General features: G+C 38.1%; 1 protein-coding gene and 1 long non-coding RNA gene across 3 annotated transcripts; both read right to left on the reverse strand.

Annotated features, from left to right (window-relative positions):
• Positions 1 to 12,046: 12,046 nt before the first annotated feature.
• Positions 12,047 to 13,372, reverse strand: LOC143899467 (uncharacterized). Its single transcript, XM_077409776.1, has 6 exons — positions 13,175 to 13,372; positions 12,916 to 13,089; positions 12,648 to 12,798; positions 12,425 to 12,525; positions 12,276 to 12,346; positions 12,047 to 12,186 (listed from the first exon to the last, which is right to left on the reverse strand). The coding sequence occupies exons 2-5, from the start codon at positions 13,072 to 13,074 to the stop codon at positions 12,287 to 12,289; spliced, it is 471 nt and encodes a 156-aa protein (XP_077265902.1). The 5' UTR covers positions 13,075 to 13,089; positions 13,175 to 13,372; the 3' UTR covers positions 12,047 to 12,186; positions 12,276 to 12,286.
• Positions 13,373 to 13,838: 466 nt separating this feature from the next.
• On the reverse strand, positions 13,839 to 18,649 carry LOC143899468 (uncharacterized). Of its 2 annotated transcripts, XR_013257508.1 has the most exons (4): positions 18,144 to 18,649; positions 14,678 to 17,779; positions 14,226 to 14,350; positions 13,839 to 14,109 (listed from the first exon to the last, which is right to left on the reverse strand). It is a non-coding gene; the product is annotated as an uncharacterized LOC143899468 (long non-coding RNA). The 2 variants fall into 2 exon arrangements; XR_013257507.1 differs by lacking the exon at positions 18,144 to 18,649 and having other exon boundaries at positions 14,678 to 17,818.
• Positions 18,650 to 19,532: the final 883 nt, after the last annotated feature.

The raw sequence follows: 19,532 nt of genomic DNA on the forward strand, positions 1-19,532 counted from the left end.
GAGTTACTTGTCAACATCTCTACTACAATATCCAATAGCTTTTTAAAATCAAATATTAAACCCCATTGTTTATACAAAGCGAAATTTGGACACAAATGGGAAAAATGGAAATTTGTTTAAAAATTTATAACTTTGTGACAAATAAATATTAATAAAAATGATTGCAGGGCTTTGTACAGGGCTTCAGACTATGACCTTTCAAAAGAATGTAGTCTTATTTGGGTCGACTCCAAAAAGTATATTTATTTTAACAAATAAAAATGTTGAAACTTTCAAGAGGTTTATTTGTGTACTAAATACAAAGAAAAATAAACGTTTAATTTTCTTTCGCATAGAAATAAATTTTTATTGTTAAAAATTTTTATATAAAATATCATTACAAATATAAAAGAAAATTTTAAATGAAAAGTAAAAAAGTATCGTATTGTTCGGCGTTTCTCTCTGCTATTTTGTAAATAATGCTCTACTAATGACAGAAGTGCTTTAATTAGCAAAAATTATTAGAAATATAGTGAAAAAACGAAAAAAAAAAACATTTACTTACGCTGCTAAACACTAACGCCGTCAGCGGCCTGTGTTGTTTAGGGCACAGACTTCATTTTGTCGTATGTAACCGGGTCGTTACATAGTTGAACACGCATTGACGGAAACTGTGGCAGCGAAACCCCTCTACCGTAAACTTTTTTTAGGTGGGGGGGGGGGTATCAAATACCGCCTTCTTCTCTCCATGAAGAAATGCAAAAGATAAATTTTGCTTGGGTCTTTAAAGTCCCAAATTGCTGACAGAGGGTTTAGGCACAAAATAAAGTCACATATTTTTTATGCTCTCTCTATCTTTTTGACGAGCCGACAGATCGTTTTAGAATCGACGAAGAATCATAATCATGAATTCTATAAAATGAGATACGAATGGAACCATCTTCGAGACCTTTCACTGGTGTCCCTCAGCCGTGACCGAGGCGCAATGCAACACAAAAGCCTCGAAATGCATCCGCCGTTCCGAGAATCGTTCGTCTCGCGGACGCTCTCGTAGGTCATTGGCGAGATCTCGAAAACGAGCGCGCGTTCGTATAGTGCGTGTGTGGGTTCGAGCTTCTCGCGCTTATGCATGTGCGAGCGAGGGACGAATCCTTCTCTTTCTTTCTATCTTTTGGCTAGGTGACCTGCTCTCCAGCACGTAATAAACACGGGAGCAAACCTCCGGCGACGAGGCGCGGACCGGGGGCCGTCGGGGGCCCCCTAAACTAAAACGTGCTTACGTCTCTCTACGGGGCGACGCGCTAAACACGGCCAGACACGCGTCGACTTGCTCGATCTCTGGCGGCACGTTCGAGCGTCGCGTCGGCCGCTCGAGCCATAATGCCCGCTGAAACGTTTGCCCCTTTACGGCTGCACTCCGACAAGATGGAGGGTGTTACATTCCGGACGTATGACGCATACCGCCGAACGGGCTTCGGGCGATCCCTTTCCTTGCGGCCTTGAGACTTTCCAGATCTCGAGATGCCGTCCGTTCGGGACACCGCTCGATTTTTGCCGTTCGACATTTAACGGTTCGTTTACGACACGCGACTTTGTTATGACGCCGTTTGCGGTATCGTTGTAGCAGCTCGTATGGGATCGACTCCTATCGTCTGCGCGCGTCACGTGATGCTCCGTATATATTGTAAAGTGCGCTGTATTATGAGAAGTGCATATAGAACGAGATTTTTATACGGGTCGAGAACTTACGCAAGAAACTTGTACGAACGTTAATTTTACAGTCTTTCGTATGCATTCCACTGGTTCTCTTCTTGGCTGGCTCACATGGCTCGCTCTCGAGAGCGCGCGTAATGAGCGACAGGCTTAATCTGGCCGGTCACGTACAAGTTAGATGGTCCGCATGTCCATGAATACGGTATCTCCGGGAAAGAGTTGAGGCCGGTTTCTCTTCACACAAAATGCGATCGGCTTACTTTATTATCACTTTACTCTGTCATTGGGACTTAATCGTATCCGAGATGCTAGGGTTGGATACGCTAAAGAAAGGCGAGCGTTGGTTTATACGTACAGATCTCTTTCTCTTTCTCGCGCGCGCGCGCGAAAAATTACGCGATCACTCTAGATGGAAGCGCGCGAGTCCACTCTTCGGGATCATACGATGAAGAAAATAAATGTTCCGCAATAAAGGATCTCGCCGTGCGCGCGCTACCGCCGACGTGTAACGATTTACCGCGCCAGGTGCGGCGCGGTGCGCGGTTCTATCGCGCGACTTTCATTACCCGCGCCTGGCGACGCGCATTTTTAACGACAAAAAATATGGAATCCATCGCGCGGCGAGAGATGACGAAACGCGCGTTACGTGGCTATTAAGGCCTATCTACATAAGACGCAGAACGCGAGTCGCAAGCACACACACAGTCTACATGTCAACCTAACCTCTTTGTTAGATTGACATGTAGACTGTGCGTGTGTCTTGCGACTTGCGTTCTGTGTCTTATGTAGATAGGCCTTTAAGCCCGGTCTACATAGGCCGCAGTTCGCAAAACGCAAGACACACGCACAGTCTACATGTCAATCTAACAAAGAGGTTAGGTTGACATGTAGACTATGTGTGTGCTTGCGTTTTGCGAACTGCGGCCTATGTAGACCGGGCTTTAGATGAAGTTACGGATACCGGCGCGGCGCGGTAATGCAGCGGCGTTGATGACCGCGGCGCGCCGGCTCGGCGTATACACGTCGCGCGAACATTTAACTCTAATTGGAAACCACCAGCTCCGACAATCGTGAAACCGGATTCGGGTAAAAATACACGGGACGTTAGCTATCTACTGCGAATCTTTCCCTAAGTGAAAATTGCACGTAGATTTGAAATACTTGACGCTTGAACGTTTAGAATGTTATATACTATAGATAATTGATAACTTTGATTAAAATTCTGTTAGCTAAACTTGGAATACAAAAACTGATTACGGTATGACACATGTACCGCAGAGAAAGCTCGGATTGAAAGAGATATTGGATGAGAAATGGCGGAATGTGTGCATATATGGGACACCCTATACATGTATAATGCAGTCTGGTTTGGAAAGAATCGGTCGTTGACCATAACGATTCATCCCGCAGTTTAGAAGCTATTGGTCGGGATTTCTCGACATAACAACGTCTATTCTGCGTTGGAAAAAAGTTGAGCTCGCTAGTGTAGACAATGCAGCCTCAAATTCAGGTTGCTCAGCGTGAGTTCTTTGTTAACGCGTGTCCGTGCTGGGGTTCTCCTGACGGAATCAAAGAAAGGAAGGAAGAGTATCGCCATCATAGGGGATACCATCGGAATAGTAATGCAATTGTCGTCCTGAATCCTGAATATATTTCTTAGTCTCTTATCGTTTGTAGTCACGAACTTTACATGTGTAATTTCTATAAAAATAAGCATACAACGAGCAATCTCGGCAATTCTTAAAGATTTAATTTGTGCATGATTAATCTTACTTTATAGTATACGGAAGAAATTAATTACGTATTAATTGCTATCTCGCGATGTTGAAAGATATTTTCAAAATAAGCAAATATTTCGAGATTTAGTTACCTAATGTGGATTTCTTCTTAAGCAAGCAAGCCAATTTATTTTTCGAATTATTACAAACAGCGGGATCATTGTACTCACATAATTATAAAATATAATTAGGTACGTATAATTATAAAACGCGATGAAAGATTCAATAATATTAACATGCACGCTGGCATTCGTAAGATACTATCAAACGTCATGAAAATTTAATATTCACACTAGACACTCATGCGAAATGAAAATTATTGTCGATCCGTACATGATTCACGTTTACTCACGAGCACTCATCAGCGATGTTAATAATTTCGCATGCAGATCGAGAAACGACCGAGTGACTACGGATTACAAAGCTATCGTTTGAATGATAAACGAGGCTTCACTATTCCGCGCGCTGTTATATGAATAACACTTGAAAAATAATTCTGACGTTAATATCGATCCGTGACTTCCATCAACGATCGATTCGCACAATTCGTCTAACCGTTACATCCATTTCTTTGTCTTCAGTGCACCAATTTATCTAACTTTTAACATGAAAGACTTTATCTAATGATACGTATAACGTTCAATAATTCGTCCAACATTACTAGAAATGTATATTATATATTTAGATGCCTTATCGCTGTTACAGGTTTTTTTTCTAATAAATTATAGTTCGCGATCGTTCGTCAGCAACGGTCGCTGGTACTTTTTAGAAGAAAAAGAATCGGGGTCGCGTGTGCGGACAATGCAAAAATGCACATGTCGGGATAATTTGTTACGATTCTCGCATGCAAACTCTTTCGCTCGCGTACACGCGTACACACCCCCTCTATTGTCGTAAAGAATCGAAATCAGGTTACTCAGCATGAAATTGTTACGCTTATTACTACGGCATGAAAATCGTCGGTTTAATGAGTAATCCCCCTATTTCGGCGCGCAACGGCAACATAATCACGGTCCCCGCGGTTTCCTTTCTTTTTACAATCGAGGACTTCGGTAAAACGGATATTGCGTAACGTATACGTTCATACGTTGCACATCCGTCGTCTTCAGCGATTCCCCCGCGCTTTTGCGTGACTCGCACGGGAAACTTTCTCCGCTCTCTGCGGACGAGCGACGTAATAAGAATCCGTACGAGAGATGTGCCGATAAACTTTATACTTCGAGTACTTGGTATTAAAATAAATCTAACATGCGATCGAAGAGATACGTAATCGATGTAAACAATAATTATTAAATTGTTAAAAATTAAGTTAATGTAGAAAGTAACGCATTATGGAAAACATTTTACGCGTTGTTAAAATCCGAAGATATACATTTTTTCACAAATATATCGACATACGACATCGATATGAGTTTACAGGTTCGGAATGCTCTAACAATTGGAAATTGTGCGCGATACGATGGAACAATGTGTCGATAAGAGTAGAAAACGAAGGACGTTTGTTGTCGTGCAAAAATACTCTTTGTTGCTCCGTTCGGCTTCCTGGCGCCGGACTTTTTCGCCGTGCGAAAGCCACGCATCTAACCAGATGCGACTTGTACGTGTCGTCGGACCTACTCGTCGGGGATAGTTTACCAATTGCTACGGAATCGCGCGTAAAGATATGGGACGCACGGAGGAGGGATATCCGATTCAGCAGTGGGATATTCATGCGTGTGCGTGTCGTGCGATGCATTTCACGCGATGCGCTGATGTGCTCTCTCTTTCTCTCTCTCTCACGCGCGCGCGCGCGCGCACATGTGTTCGTTTCTCCACCGTTTCTCTCCCTTTCTGTTTCCTTCCCGTTCTCGCAGGCGGTTTAGCATCTTCTCTTTCTTCATTTCTCGCACCCCTTCTCGCCCCGTCTAGAATACGAATGTACGAATGCACGCTTGCGCGCGCGTTCCTCCGTCTCTTTCTCCCGATGCGTTCGTTTCTCTCGTACTCTCTTTCTTTGTCCTTGCTCTTCCCTCCGCTCGCTCGCTCGCTCGCTCGCTCACTCGCTCGTTCGTTCGCGTGCGCGTGGAAGCGATGCCACCCGTCCGTCGAGCGCTGTTGCCATCGCTTCGTCCCTCTCTCCTCGGCGAGTACCTCCAGAACTCCAGCTGAGTGTTCCGCAGCGGTTTTCAACTGCGTCTTACGCGGACAGCGATGAACGGGACGAAGGTTGAAGCTAGGTACCGTTCTCGATGATTTTTAGACGCATTATAGACGTAAAAGGGCAGCTAGATAGTCTTTTATTTTGCGATAAGTCCCCCTAAATTGAAAGCAACGATACAAAAATCCATTCGTTTTTATCGAATAACGGAAAGAAATAATTAGTAGTGCGAAAGAAGTAAATCTGTACTTTAATGATAACAGCAATACGAATAACGTAAACGCGTATCGATGTTTAAGTAAAAATTATAATTTTTCGTTTGACTCCGGTATTGTCTAACGTGCCAGAAACTTTCATCAACTGCACGGCTTGAATGCGGCACACGCTGCTCATGTCCAATCGCGTGTCCAATTCCTCGACACAGTAATATAACGCGGTATATAGTACGTCTCTTTAAGTCAATGTTCGTTTCTGCCATGATAGGTAGATGTTATTAAACGCGAGGCTTACTCAATTTGCGTGTTGTATTGCGCTAATGAGATTGTCGGAATTTTCATCTTTTTCTGAGCTGAGCTTATCTCGAGAGCGCTTATTATCTATCCTTCGTCCCGCATCTTCTTTCCAATTACGGCGATATCGGTTGTCTACTTTCCGAGTTTTATTCGTAACATTCAGATTCGGAATCGGAATCGGAATCGGATACTTGTGGGTTTTCTTACATCGCTACTCTTGCGTTACGAGCAAACTCTCTTTCGTTGCTCGGCATCCCGCGCGATCCACTCACCGATTGCATAAGTCCGCTCGATTGTCTTACGAGATCAGTGTAAAAGAAGTGCAAAGTAAATAATGCAGGTCGTCAAACAGAAACTCTCTGTATACATATAAGGACTATAACTAAAGAACGCGTTACGTGCGTTGCTTGGAATGTCGCGGAGATATCTTTATCTATGATTTCAAAAAATGATATATTCTCGTCACGCATTGTTTTTGAAATGAAAATATTTCATCTGTGTCCAGCGTATTTGAGATACGTGTATCTTGGAGATGACGATATTTGCATTTGTTGCATTGTGTAAAAATATGTGATTACGTAACATCGATAATCTCCGAGTTGCGATACATGCGGAATCGAGTTCTGTTACTAGGTAGACTACATGTATCGCACAGCTTGAAAATTATCGTTGACCCAGTTCTTGATTTTTACGTCCCTGCTCGCGCGACGTCTCCCCGTGATAGGCGGTCTTAAAGTTGGCGAAATGAGGTTAAACCACCATACGAAAGCCGCGCTCATAACCATATGGTGTCTGCGGCGGTGTTTTACGCTCAGGTAAAGTCGGACGACGTCGTATATAGTTCACATGGTAGCGAATGCCGCATCGATTCCGTGGCGTTCTACCACGGTGGATAAGGAAGGTAGTGAGAGCGAGGGGATGATAGAAGAAAGAAAGCACGAGGCTTCGTAGTACCGAGGGGGGGTGCTAGTTTGACATGCAGTGATCCTCAAGTCACGCTCTGCCGTTGCTCTTTCTTTTACGACTACAGAACAGAAACGATTACGTAGATCACGTCTGTTTCGTTTCTATAGGAAGTACTCGGTACATTGGCAAATAATTTATTCAATTAGCAAATAAATGTAAATTACATGCGAGATTATCGCACCAAGTTAACGCGCAATAGAAAAGAAAAGAGTGATTTGTACAAACCGTAGATATATGTGCACTTCTTGCAAGACGATAAAAACCAGATTCGTTATGTAAAACGATCTTTGCGTAATTAAGAAACCCGTCTATCGATTACGCGAGTGTGTCGCCTAATGCATCTGGCACGTATCGCCGGGTGACATATAAAAGCTTGGCAGTTTCAATTTATACGCGACCACTCTTGATGTCACATCACGACACAGTAATGCGCTGCGATTGCTTAAGATAATTTGTCTACAAGACAATTTAACATGTTGCGCTCGTAAAGGAGCATGCTTTGCGACAATCGGCCTTTATCGCGCACTTTCGAAATTTGATAACGACATATTGTATCGGTCGTTTTTATAGTTTGTCAAGAGCGATACCTCTTTCCATAGACCATTTATTCAACAATGTAAGAGCGCGTATCGGTAGACACTTTCCAATGCGCCGCCGGTTAAAGGGTTAAGCGGTTACAGTATTGTTAGGTACTCTTGAGAGCTCGATAGCCGCCAAGTGTCCCCAACATGACCATAGGCAGGTATTTATTGATTCGATGATAGCAGCACACGTCTATAGCTATAAGTCTTGATGTAACTCTAGAATAGAGTAGACTTGGGGGGCTGTTGGCACCGTGCTAGAATCAAGGGTGGTAGGTAGAGACGCGAGCATCTTGCCTACTTCAAAGAAAAAAAACATCAATACTATATATTTACTAAAACTGAGCATTCGTATATCTTTTTGTTATGACAATCGATTCGTAAATCGGAACATTAAAAAATGGGAAAAATAGTTCATGTTACAATTTCATTTTTCTCGCTTTATTTTACAGCAGAGCATTCTCTCTGTTTCTAAGATAGGGAGACGAATATTTTCTATTTTTCTTAAATCTTCAAGTGTCAATTTCTGGCTTCATATTACACGTGAAAAACTCGATCTATGCATATCTAACTTACATTGATATAAAAACGTGTTAAACCGTATGACTGTATGTCTCATTTTGGACTTTGTTCAACACAGGTAAGAAAATCGAAGTAATGTCGTTACACTTCGTGCACTTTTATCGTGTTACGTAATTCGCACAGTATCGCGTATACGTGTAATAAATCGTTAAATTAAACAAACCACTCGGAATCATCTTATTTTAGTGGCCGCTATGCGCGCGCTAAATCGTACTCATCGCACGTTCATTCGTGTCATATTGAGGCGGAAGCAGCGTGAACGAAATAATCTTAGCCATTAGAAACGTTTGACAGGCGAGGCACGGAGTGACACATATTTTTCACGCCGGGTATCATAGACGCGCGCGTTCATGAGCCTGCTCTTCCGTCCAATTCAGAAAAAACGGCGTGTTTATTAATAAAAAGCAATTACGTCACTTTCGTCCTACAACTTCGCAGGTTTTTTGTAAAAATCGATTTGCATATATAATGTTTGTAACACATGTAACATATTGCATTTCCATAATGTTCCACGCGGTGTTAATGTGCGGTGATCGGCAACGTGACATTGTTCATTGGTCATCAGTCACTGAATAAAGTCTATAGCTATAATTGCAAGATTTATGATGAACATTGAACATGATCGGAATACATGTTTTGCCACACTAATGCGCGTGCTTGATGTTAATTCCAAGTACATGTTACAGCGAAACAATATTATAGTATATAGATAAACCCTCTCGGTTGTCACACGGGGTCAAAATGACCTCAACCAACAATTTTCAAACAGCTGCATGCTGTTCAAAAACTAACAGTTTAAGTGAATCGCAAAAAATTCTAGAATTAAGTTTGAACATTAAAAAAAATGTTTTTATTATAAAAGGCTAAGTGGTTATGTTCAAAAAAATTATTTAAAAAATATTCAAAAAAGAGGTGACAATCGAGGATTTAATCGTTAATTACACATTATAATGCGTATCAATTGCTATTTGTACTTAATTGGACATGTGTTATGACACTCCATTGCATAATCCGTCGCGCCGCACAAAGATGAAATATCTGAGACGAAAACGAGAATATTTAATATCCAATTATATCTCGAAATTGTCTCGGGCAGCCAGCATAATATTGCATAGATGGTATTTCCTCCTTTCTATAAACGCCATCTCTTAAACTTTGCTTTTTCTGACGTTTTCTAACGTCGGCTGCATGAGGGAGAGGAGAGTTGCTCGCGAAATAAGGAAAGCTTGCGGTTATGCGACGCGTCGCCGAGGGGAAATTAGATTTGCTTGTTTAATTTCGTTCTCCAAGCGTGCGTAACTCCGGCACCAAATTGACTTCGGCGCGGTCTATCTGTCGGGACAGACCTCCGAATTCGCGATTATATAGATACATCGATGTCGAATAGCAATCGAGCCCGGCGTGATTTAGGGGAAGTTCAGACTTTGAGACCACATGTCCACATATAGAAAATTGAACTTGAAGTGATACAAATTTCGGCTGGATTTTAATGATTTCACATATCCGTAAGTTGCCGAATAATAATATTGAAATGTCGAGTCGCGCAAATCTGATACATTGCTTGTTTTAATGGAAAGTGATTGACGAGCTAAAATACTAAAGAGATGAAGCGCCACGGTGCCTCTTATCCTCTTTAGTATTTCCACTCTTTAAATCAATTTAAATCAATGTACAGCGACGGAGATAATATTCAGGTAAAAAATTGCGCTTGACCAACCAATTTGCGCGGTTGTTGCTATTTCACGTAAATAGACTTTCCAAATCGTAAATATCTATCGCGTATATCTATACTTTTAGGTGGATTTAGTATGTTATATGGAAATGGAGAAAGTTATTATAAATTGCTGCTGAATTATTGCTGGATTGAATAATTAACATCATAGCCTTATCGTGCGAAATGCTATGACACGCGCAGCGATCTACTATCAAAACAAATTCATGCTACTTAGTCACGTAAGTGGGAGATCGTGATAAAGGATATTGGTGATCGTGAGTTGTCGCGAAGTGGCAAGAGGACGAAGAGAGAAACAGAGATAGAGAGAGGGAAGGAGAAGGAGGAGAAGGGTAAGGGAGCCAGGAGAAGACCCGTAAAGCGAGGAGTGCGAAGGGATATATGCTATGTTAGGATGGGTCGCTCGATACTGACCACCTCATACGTCTACATATTTTTCTCTGTTATCCTTCTTTTTACTTTTCGTAGCTTTCCGACCATTTCCTATTTTCTGGAATCCTAGTTAGGGTTACCATAAAGTCGCCAAGGTGATACGGGACAGGAATGTGGACCGGGGGAGGGGGGGTATATAAAATTGTTTACGTTTTATTACGTTTTAATCACTTATTTAATTTAAATTAGACACTTTTTGTCTTGATATCACAGCACAATAATATTAAAATAAAATACACATTACAATTAAAAAATGAATAATATTTTTCAAACAAATTAACAACACACATTTACTGCTGTGAATTTATCATTGCAGATACACTGAGTCAATTTAACTTAAAAAATGTTCACGTTTTTTTGTACCAGTCATACTTTTTAAACGATTTAACAAATTTTAATAAATTCCTATTTTAGATAATTGTAGAATTCTGAGCAAGTTATCTCGAAATTATGGAACACAAAATTTTATTTTATATGACAGATTGGAAAAACTAATTAAGTAGGTATAATAATATAATAATAGATACGGTGGGTTAGGACCTCGAAATGACAACTCTGTAGTTCTGTACGGGAAGAGGACGGCGGGCGGTTTCACGAAAATACGGGACGAAACGGAATATAAGGTAAACGCACCTACTGGTGACCTTTATCATATCTGTGACCACTCGCGGACTTTTATTAAACTAGTCAGAAGTTTTAAGTAATTCAAAAAGCATATGCATTGTGTTTTGCGATTAATAAGCCACGATTTGATATATGATTTTTGTCTCTAAATCTGAAACAGTGAATAGTCACTGATTAGCAGCGAATATTCACTGAAGGCATCAGTCTAAAGTATGCCACTAACAATCAGTGAAATTCAACTGAAAAATTAGTGAAACTAGAATGCTGTATAAATCAGTGAAAGTATACTGATTTACTCAGTGAAAAATTCACTTTTTGATTAGTAAACGTACTACGCAAAAAAAATTAGCTACTATAATAAATCTAGTCATAAATATGGACAGCTAACATTTTTTACAGAAAGAGCTCTAATTTTGCTGAACCGTTTGCTACTTATTGTTAATAATAATTGCAAAAAGAACTATTGCTAAATTAATAGCTCTTACTGTAAACGATCTAGCTATCCATATTTACGACAAAATTTGTAGCTAATTTTTTTTCTGTGTGCATTTCATATGTGCTAATAGCTAATACTAAAATATATGATATAATTAGTGGATTACTGGTAGTGGATTAAAATTACAAAGCAAATTAAAAGCTGGTTAAAAAAATATTATATTTAATCTTAATATATTATATATTTATATTATATAAGAATATATATTTTAATGTATTATATTTTTTAAATATATATTAAAGTTTTTTTTAAAGAGTATATCTCTTAATGAATAATATGTTAAAGAATATTTTAATAAATATTATTCTCTTCTCTGTTACTTGGCTTTCCAACTTCCGCGTTATAAATGTTAATATGTAAGGAAGAAACAATACTTGACGGTTGGACATTAATTTCATAAACAAAGCTTTCAATGAAATTATAAAAATTTAAAAGAGAAGGTGGATATGAAACGTGGAGTACTTGATACAGTTTGAATAACAGATCAAATGCTGCGACAGAAGTTGCTCGATGCGGAAGATTAAGGAACCATCCGTCACCCTGAACGAAGAAAGTGGCCCTTTGTTGACCTCGGATGCACATAATATATGGTTGTATGTTGCCATTCGCCTCAGTCCTTAAGGTTTTTTCAGTATGAGGAAGATTTGTTCCTTCCTGTAGAACAAAGATGTATAGCGATAATTTGCAAAATGTATTCCTTTTATTATAAATACGTGGTGACATCTAAAAGCTTAAAAACATACTGGCAAAATTTTTATGAGATGGGGATTGGTACCTCAGCATTCGGAATGTTCTCATTATCTTTTTTTTGCAACTGTAATAAAGAGGATGTGTGAAATTATCTTTAAAAAAAATATTAATAACCTAAAGTAAAATGAAAGAACCTACTCACTTTTTTTTTGCTACTTTCTTTGCTTTTTCCTCCATTATTTTTTTGTGAAGAGTTTGATGGGGGCAAAAGGAGAGTCAGAACAATCAGAGCTAGTAAATTGTCTGAAAAAAAGAAAGAAACACCAGGCATATTGTGAAAAATTTCACTTTTTAGTCAGAATTACTCCGGTCAATAAGTAAATTTATTAGTAAATAAAAACAATTTATTAGTCTAAAACACTCACCATCATTAACTGGAAAATTGTTAGTTTTCTTTATGATATTTGGTCTATATTGTGTGGCGTAAGCAAGAATTTTTTTAGTATAAAAGGAAGGGAATTTGCCCAAAAAATTGTCTTCACAACCCGAATAAATACCAATAAAGTCTTGTTCTATCTGAAAAATAAAGAAATCATATCCACACTAGTAAATCGTCTGACAAAAAGAAAGAAACATAGGCATATTGTGTAGTAACAGTAATCCCAAAATTGAAAGAGCTGAATTCAAACTCACCATTTCACCACGGTAGTCTAGAAGGCGCGGATATTTTTCAAAAATATTTGATATAGTAGAGCCAGAGTGTACGATCCATTGCCTTCTATTTGAGAAAGTTTCGTTAAGACAATTTTTTATACATTCTTTATTGCTGTCGGATGGCAACTTATGTGTCATCCACGATATCTAGAACTAAAAATATAAATTAGAATAATTATGTTGCGTACTTAGACAAACTGTATTTAATTTAGAGATTTCAAAATATACATATACTGACAAACCGTTTCCTCCAAAATGGCTTTGTTAAGAAGCACTGAATCAGTATCTAAATTTTTAGAACCTTCCTTTAAGCATTGTGCTTTTCTTTTCATTGCTATTGCAGAGTATTTTTTTTTAGGGGAGAGTTTTGCGCGGACTGTTCACAGTCGATATTCAATGAATCCCTGTTTAGTTTTGGGATCGTAGTAATGTTTCTAAATGATAAATATTACTTAATATCATTCTATTAAACTTACATATCCTTTACATCCTTTCACATTATTTTTTAGTAGGGGGAAGTCAGAAACGATGGCACTTGCAAGTAATATTTTTGTTTTATCCGGAGGATAGCTAAAATAAAATGCCATTACATTTCATGCACTATCACATGGAGAAGTGACTACTTACTAAGAAATATCTACTTACTAATTATTGTTTTGTGCTGAAATAAGCTCAGCCACGACAATACGCACGAGAGCTCTTCTATCGGACTCATTAAAAGAGCCTTTATGTGCAGTTTTCAATATAGAGGCACCTTGTAACATGGTTTTCAAGTGTTTTTTCTACAGTTCCATAGCGCTAAAAATAAAAAAAAAGAAATAAAGAAAAACTCTTTCAGAGAAAATACACAAAAAATCTCAATTTTAAATTCATATCCAAGAATGTAAAAATTTTACCGAGAATAAGTTTACGTTCACTTCTGATTGAGACAATTGCTGTGTAGAGGAGGAAAACGTTGAAAACTGTTCGGGATGATTCTGCAGCAGATCACTTTTGGAATTAAGTATTTCAGCAGAACTAGTAGTAGCGATTATTTTATCGGATATTTGCGATGAGTGTTGGCTCGATGTTATTGCAGTTTTTTCAGCGGACATTTGGGTTATAATGTCCTTTACTTTTTCTCCTTGCAGCACTTCATGTACAGTATCAATAGGAAAAGCTCCCCAGTATTACCTGAGAAAGAACAGAATGTAAAAATAAAATATTAATCTCTCTAATAAAATATGAAATTAAATTGCAGTAATTTAAGTTATAGATTTTACTACGCATAGTATACAAAGCAAACTTACAGTTGATTTCCATTTTAATTCCTGAAGAAATTTTATTATTATTTTTCTGGGCCCCAATTTAATTCCTAGTTCTTTTAAATCTGGATTTGATAGCTCTAAGAGAGTTTCCTTATTGATACATTGGTCTGAAAAAAATAAAATATCTTATGTAACATCAATGAAAAATAAAGATTTTTTTCCAACACCGAGAAAATAAGGATTAGTTATAGTTTGTGCTAAACAAAATAAAATAGTAAACAGTAATTTTAAAAGAAAATAAAAATAAAGAACTTGTAAATAATAGAATAAAATATACCTGAAGACAACATTATATTCATAAAGTTAATTTTACAAAAAAAATTTTACACATGTAAACAAATAAAGTGGATAGTTACACTTTTCTGCGATTGCAAAAAATACACACAATGAAAACAAAGCAATTCCACAACCAACCACTTGAGAGATATACTTACTTTTACAAAATAATGTGGCGAGGACTGATGTAAAGACCATTAGAGGTTGGCTCTGTCCATGGACTAAATGGTTTAAAGTAGGCAAGTGAAGAAACTGAGACAAAATGTAAAGCATGATCTGTATCTCCAACTTCAATGCAAAATGCATTAAAATGAAGATCAAAAATTGTAGTCTCACAGCGAAAAATTAGAAAATACACCTTATTTTCTCTTAAGAGAACTATTTCTACGATTTTTCCAAATATAGGGAGATTTTCTCTTTGTTTTACTGCAGCTTTAAGACAAACAAACAGACTAGGTCTGAATTCTACTCCATTAACTTTAATACTCTTGGATCGAAATACGTTGTCTGTATCCACATAGCCTAATTCCAGAAGAAATTGTCTGCTTTGAGTTTTCTGCACATGACAAGTTTTACCACTCAGTGTATGCACTCTCTTGAGTTTGACATCACCTGCTCCCCATTTTGAACTCTGAACACATTGACATACTCTGATTAGTTTTTGGAGGATTCTTGAAATTGTGAACATTTTGAGCTCGCAATTTAATTTCAGCATGTTTTGCTTCAAAACGCATGCAAAAATAGCATCGTAGAGGGCCTGCCCAAAGTATACAATCTGCGTAATAAATAAGATGATGGAACTTGTTAATGCAATTGATATTGGGAAAGAGTTTCCGAAATGTATTCATAAAATCTTTTGTCAGGGTTCGCAGATATGGCATCAAAGATCTTGTTACTCTTGGGGCCAGCACTATTTCCATAATTCTTAGTAATAGTAATATTAGATCTATGTGTTCATCTCCTCTGTCAATTTTTTCTGCAACCATGAATGGAAAGACTCTTAACAGTACCCACATCTGCATTGCCTTTTGGCTTAGTAAATGATCATTTTTTGGAGCATATTTATAGAAAAATTTGCGGATGGTTTGTTCTTGTTTTCCACAAAGCCATATTGAAATGATGCAATTTTGCTATTAAAGTAATCAACAGTAAATTTTCTTGTAATACAAATGTAGTGATGAAGTACAAGTTTTAATATCATAGGGCCTATTCCGCACAGAATATCATGCATCACATCAAAAATTTTATTCCTAGAGGTATGAAAATATCGTGACTTGTTAAGGCAACAGTCATCTTTCAAACCAGTTGCTGCCATGGATGGAGCAGAAAAAGTATGCCTGCGTAAATACTCCAGATGCTCATTGAATACTTCTTCAGTCCTTTTATTGCCTAATTTTGTTCTTCCAGCATGCAGGTCTTCTCTAGAGTATAAGCACATTTGACAGAACTTGTTTGCCTTAGGTCCAAGCATATTAAATACCTCATGCACAGCTAAAGTGTCTCCACAAAAAACAGTTATTGTCGCATGTAAATTAAATTCTTCATCGTGAAGCATAATTTTAACTCTGCGTCATCGCTTTCTAACTTCTCTAAATCACTCAAAAAGGGGGACAATATTTGACCAAACCCATACTTTTTGACATCTGCATCAGAACATAACAGGAGAACGTGTATACTTCCTAAATCAGAATTTATATGAGCCGAAATATTTTGAATTGTATAATAGAAAGCGCCCAATTTGTGGATTCCTGTTTTAGATCCAAGAGGGTTAACAATTTCAAACTCGTCATAATAAAGCTGTATCCGTAAGGCATGCCTATGTATCTGGAAAAGGGGTTGATTTTTTAAATGATCTCTATCCACAAATGAAGCTAGAATACCATTCGCTGATGGCTGTTCAGAAAGTATAGCTTGTTTGACTTCTGCGTTTGACATTACCAACTTCAAAGTATCTATTATTGGCACATATTGACAAGTTTCAAGTACAAATTTAGGTATATAAGTTCCAGTTTCACTATCCAATGAATCTTCCATGCGATAACCAAGAGGAATCTCTACGGGCTTGATATAACCACAGCTAGTCTTTAATGCCTTTATTTGATTCTCCAAAGTACGGAAATTATCAAAAGGATTTTCAAAATTAAAATTAGAAAGTAGTTCAACAACTTCAGGGTCTTCAGTAGCATTTCTTGCTTGAAAATAATTGACAATTTTTGTTTTCAAGGAACTAGCTAAACTCAAGACCACTTTCTCTAATTCATCTAAAACGTTATTCAAAATAGTGGTACTCATAGTTCCCTTGGATTGAAGTCTTGCAATTAATCTGACAATCGAAGCATATAAATCAAAGTTTAGATTTTCGTTGACCACTTCTTCCACTGTAGTGTCATGTGCGTGAAATTCATCGTTATCGTCAGGAATTGATTTGTCGTCAGGGATTGATTTGTCGTCAGGAATTAATTCGTCGTTAGGAATTAATTCAGGCTCTAAATTATCATCACATTTGTATCTATGACACCGACGTATGTGCCTTCTCAATGTATAGAAATACATAAACGTTTGACGACATCCATCTTGGCCACATTCAAAACCATTTTTCCCCATTCCCCGATGAATTGTAAGTCCATGAGAAAATTGTAAATGCCCAACTAAACCATTCAATCCATTGGGGACATTATGGTGGCATACATATCAATTCAGACGATCCATATCACTTTTCGCAAAACGCTGCAACAACTTCAGATCGATATCGATATTTGAATCCAAAACTGTTACGACTCGTCTGAAATGTTAGAATTTACTAATAACCACTGAGAGATCACTATTCCATGTTACGAGATACGCTACAAATGCTTGAAACGCTTCAAATGCTTTGTAGCATTCATCTTCTCTTTGTTTTAGAAGAGAACGCTTTAAAGCATCTGAAGCGTCAAGTGGACTGCAGTTATTATTTACGATCTTTCAGTGATCATCTCTGAGCCTCAACTGTACAGACAAATTCTATGAGTTTCGACAGTCATCAGTGTTTGTTAATCAATATGTTATTAAAAATCAGGAATATAATTACAACTATAACAAGAATTACAAAAGCCCTCTGCATGAAAAAAAATGTTGGCTCACTCATTCAGAATGCTCACCCAAAAAAGCATTAGCAACTATATATTGTCTTGTGTAAGATCCAATATTTTCTCTGCTACCTCGCCTGGCGACCATTTCGTAATTTCACCCATATCCACAAAATTTTAATAATTGAAGATTATCTGAAACAAATTGAAATGTATATCCAGCTAGACAACTTACACATAAAGTACATGAGTAATAATAGCATATAAAATAATAAAAATCAGATAATTTCACTAAAATGCGTTCTCTAAAAATATATGTTATTATGCAGTACACAAAGTGCTGTAAAAATTGCTGTTTCAAAATTCTAGTAGATTTTATAAAATGCCAAAAATATGTTATTAAAATAACCGCATATTACCGCATTTTTTGCGAAATATAATACTATAAGTACATCATAAAAAACTGTATCCAAACATGTATTTACATGTATTTACACTAAATACATAATTTATTCAAACTGGCCTGGCACGCGACAACTCTTCATCGAGGTGTACTCACGTAACTACTCTATTAATTTCTTCTGGTCGGACATGCTCGATTCCTAGGATGTGATAGACCTCACGAACGAGAGGACCTTCATGAAGAAGCCACCCAGCAGTCTGCCGGCCTTCTCTAGACGGAAGACTCTCGACAAGGAGAAGCAGAGCAAGCAGGACGTTGCTGCGTTGACAACGGAGAACGAGGAACCGACGCCGCCGATTGACGTCGAAGTGGTACCTCCAGATTGCCCACGGTGCTAGATTCGCTTGCACTCAGACGAGAACTTGGAAGACCAGAACTAAAATTCCATCAAATTTGAGGAAGAAAACAAGGATATCTGTTTTGCGTCGGTCGAACGTTAGGCACGCAGGATCCGTATGGGGCAACGCGTGCTGCAAATCGCGTCAATTCTGCTCAAATTTATTCCAAACATGTATTTACATTAAATCATATCTAAAAAAGTATACGTAAATTATGTTTTTATGTACGCCGGCACCTAACCTAACCTAACCTTGCCATGTGCTGTTAGGGAATTGGCGCGCGAATATCGGTTTTGTATTTAATAATGCAAAAACTTTTACTTACCACCAATGTATACTTATCAATAACGAAGATATAATGCATATATCACTTCTCTTCACTGATATTATATTATCATGTATAAGACGCACGCACGAGCATGTTCTCTTAGAAGCCACTATAATAATAAGTCAATAATGATATAACCACTGACGAATCTGTGAGCTTTGCCGTTCTCGCTAATTGCGCAGCGCGTTCGGTCCTGTTTCACTGTTTTATTAGCGATGCAAGATGTCACTGATGGAATCAGTGACTTTTCCACTGATTCAGATTTAGAATGATATTTGACTAACAAATACTCGTGAAAATGTGATATAAGGCGCTCGTGTCGGTACCAGTGGCAGATCGAGCGCATGTTTACGGCGACAGTAGATCTGGCGTTTGTCACGACACAGTCACAGTTTTTTGCGTCGTCAAAAACAAGCGTTGGAGAACCATTAGTGCGCAAAACTATCAGTGAACGATTAAGGAGTGTTGTGGTATTCGTGTGTTCCGAGAAAGGTTGGTGATTTTGAGTATATAGACAAACGTTATAAAGCGGTGCAACAAAACACGTATGGGTTAATCAGTGACGGGCTCAAGAAAACTAGTAGCAGTAAATTTCGCTGCTTTAAAAAAAAACCATAATTAATACCGACCTCCATACGCTTCTAGATAGGTGTGAATTGCATTTGTACAAGTAAGCAGAAAAATATTTGATGTATGCTCGAGAGAAAACTCTAGCGAGAACGTCTGTCACTCTGGATTAACTGACACATCGTGTGTTTTATATCGATTTATACTGATTTTATGCCGATTTGTGATCACGGCTTCAAATTACTTGCTCAC

This window comes from Temnothorax americanus, unplaced genomic scaffold, assembly GCF_048541705.1.
Source record: "Temnothorax americanus isolate GAGA-0224 unplaced genomic scaffold, ASM4854170v1 Scaffold27, whole genome shotgun sequence".
Classification (NCBI taxonomy): Eukaryota; Metazoa; Arthropoda; class Insecta; order Hymenoptera; family Formicidae; genus Temnothorax; species Temnothorax americanus.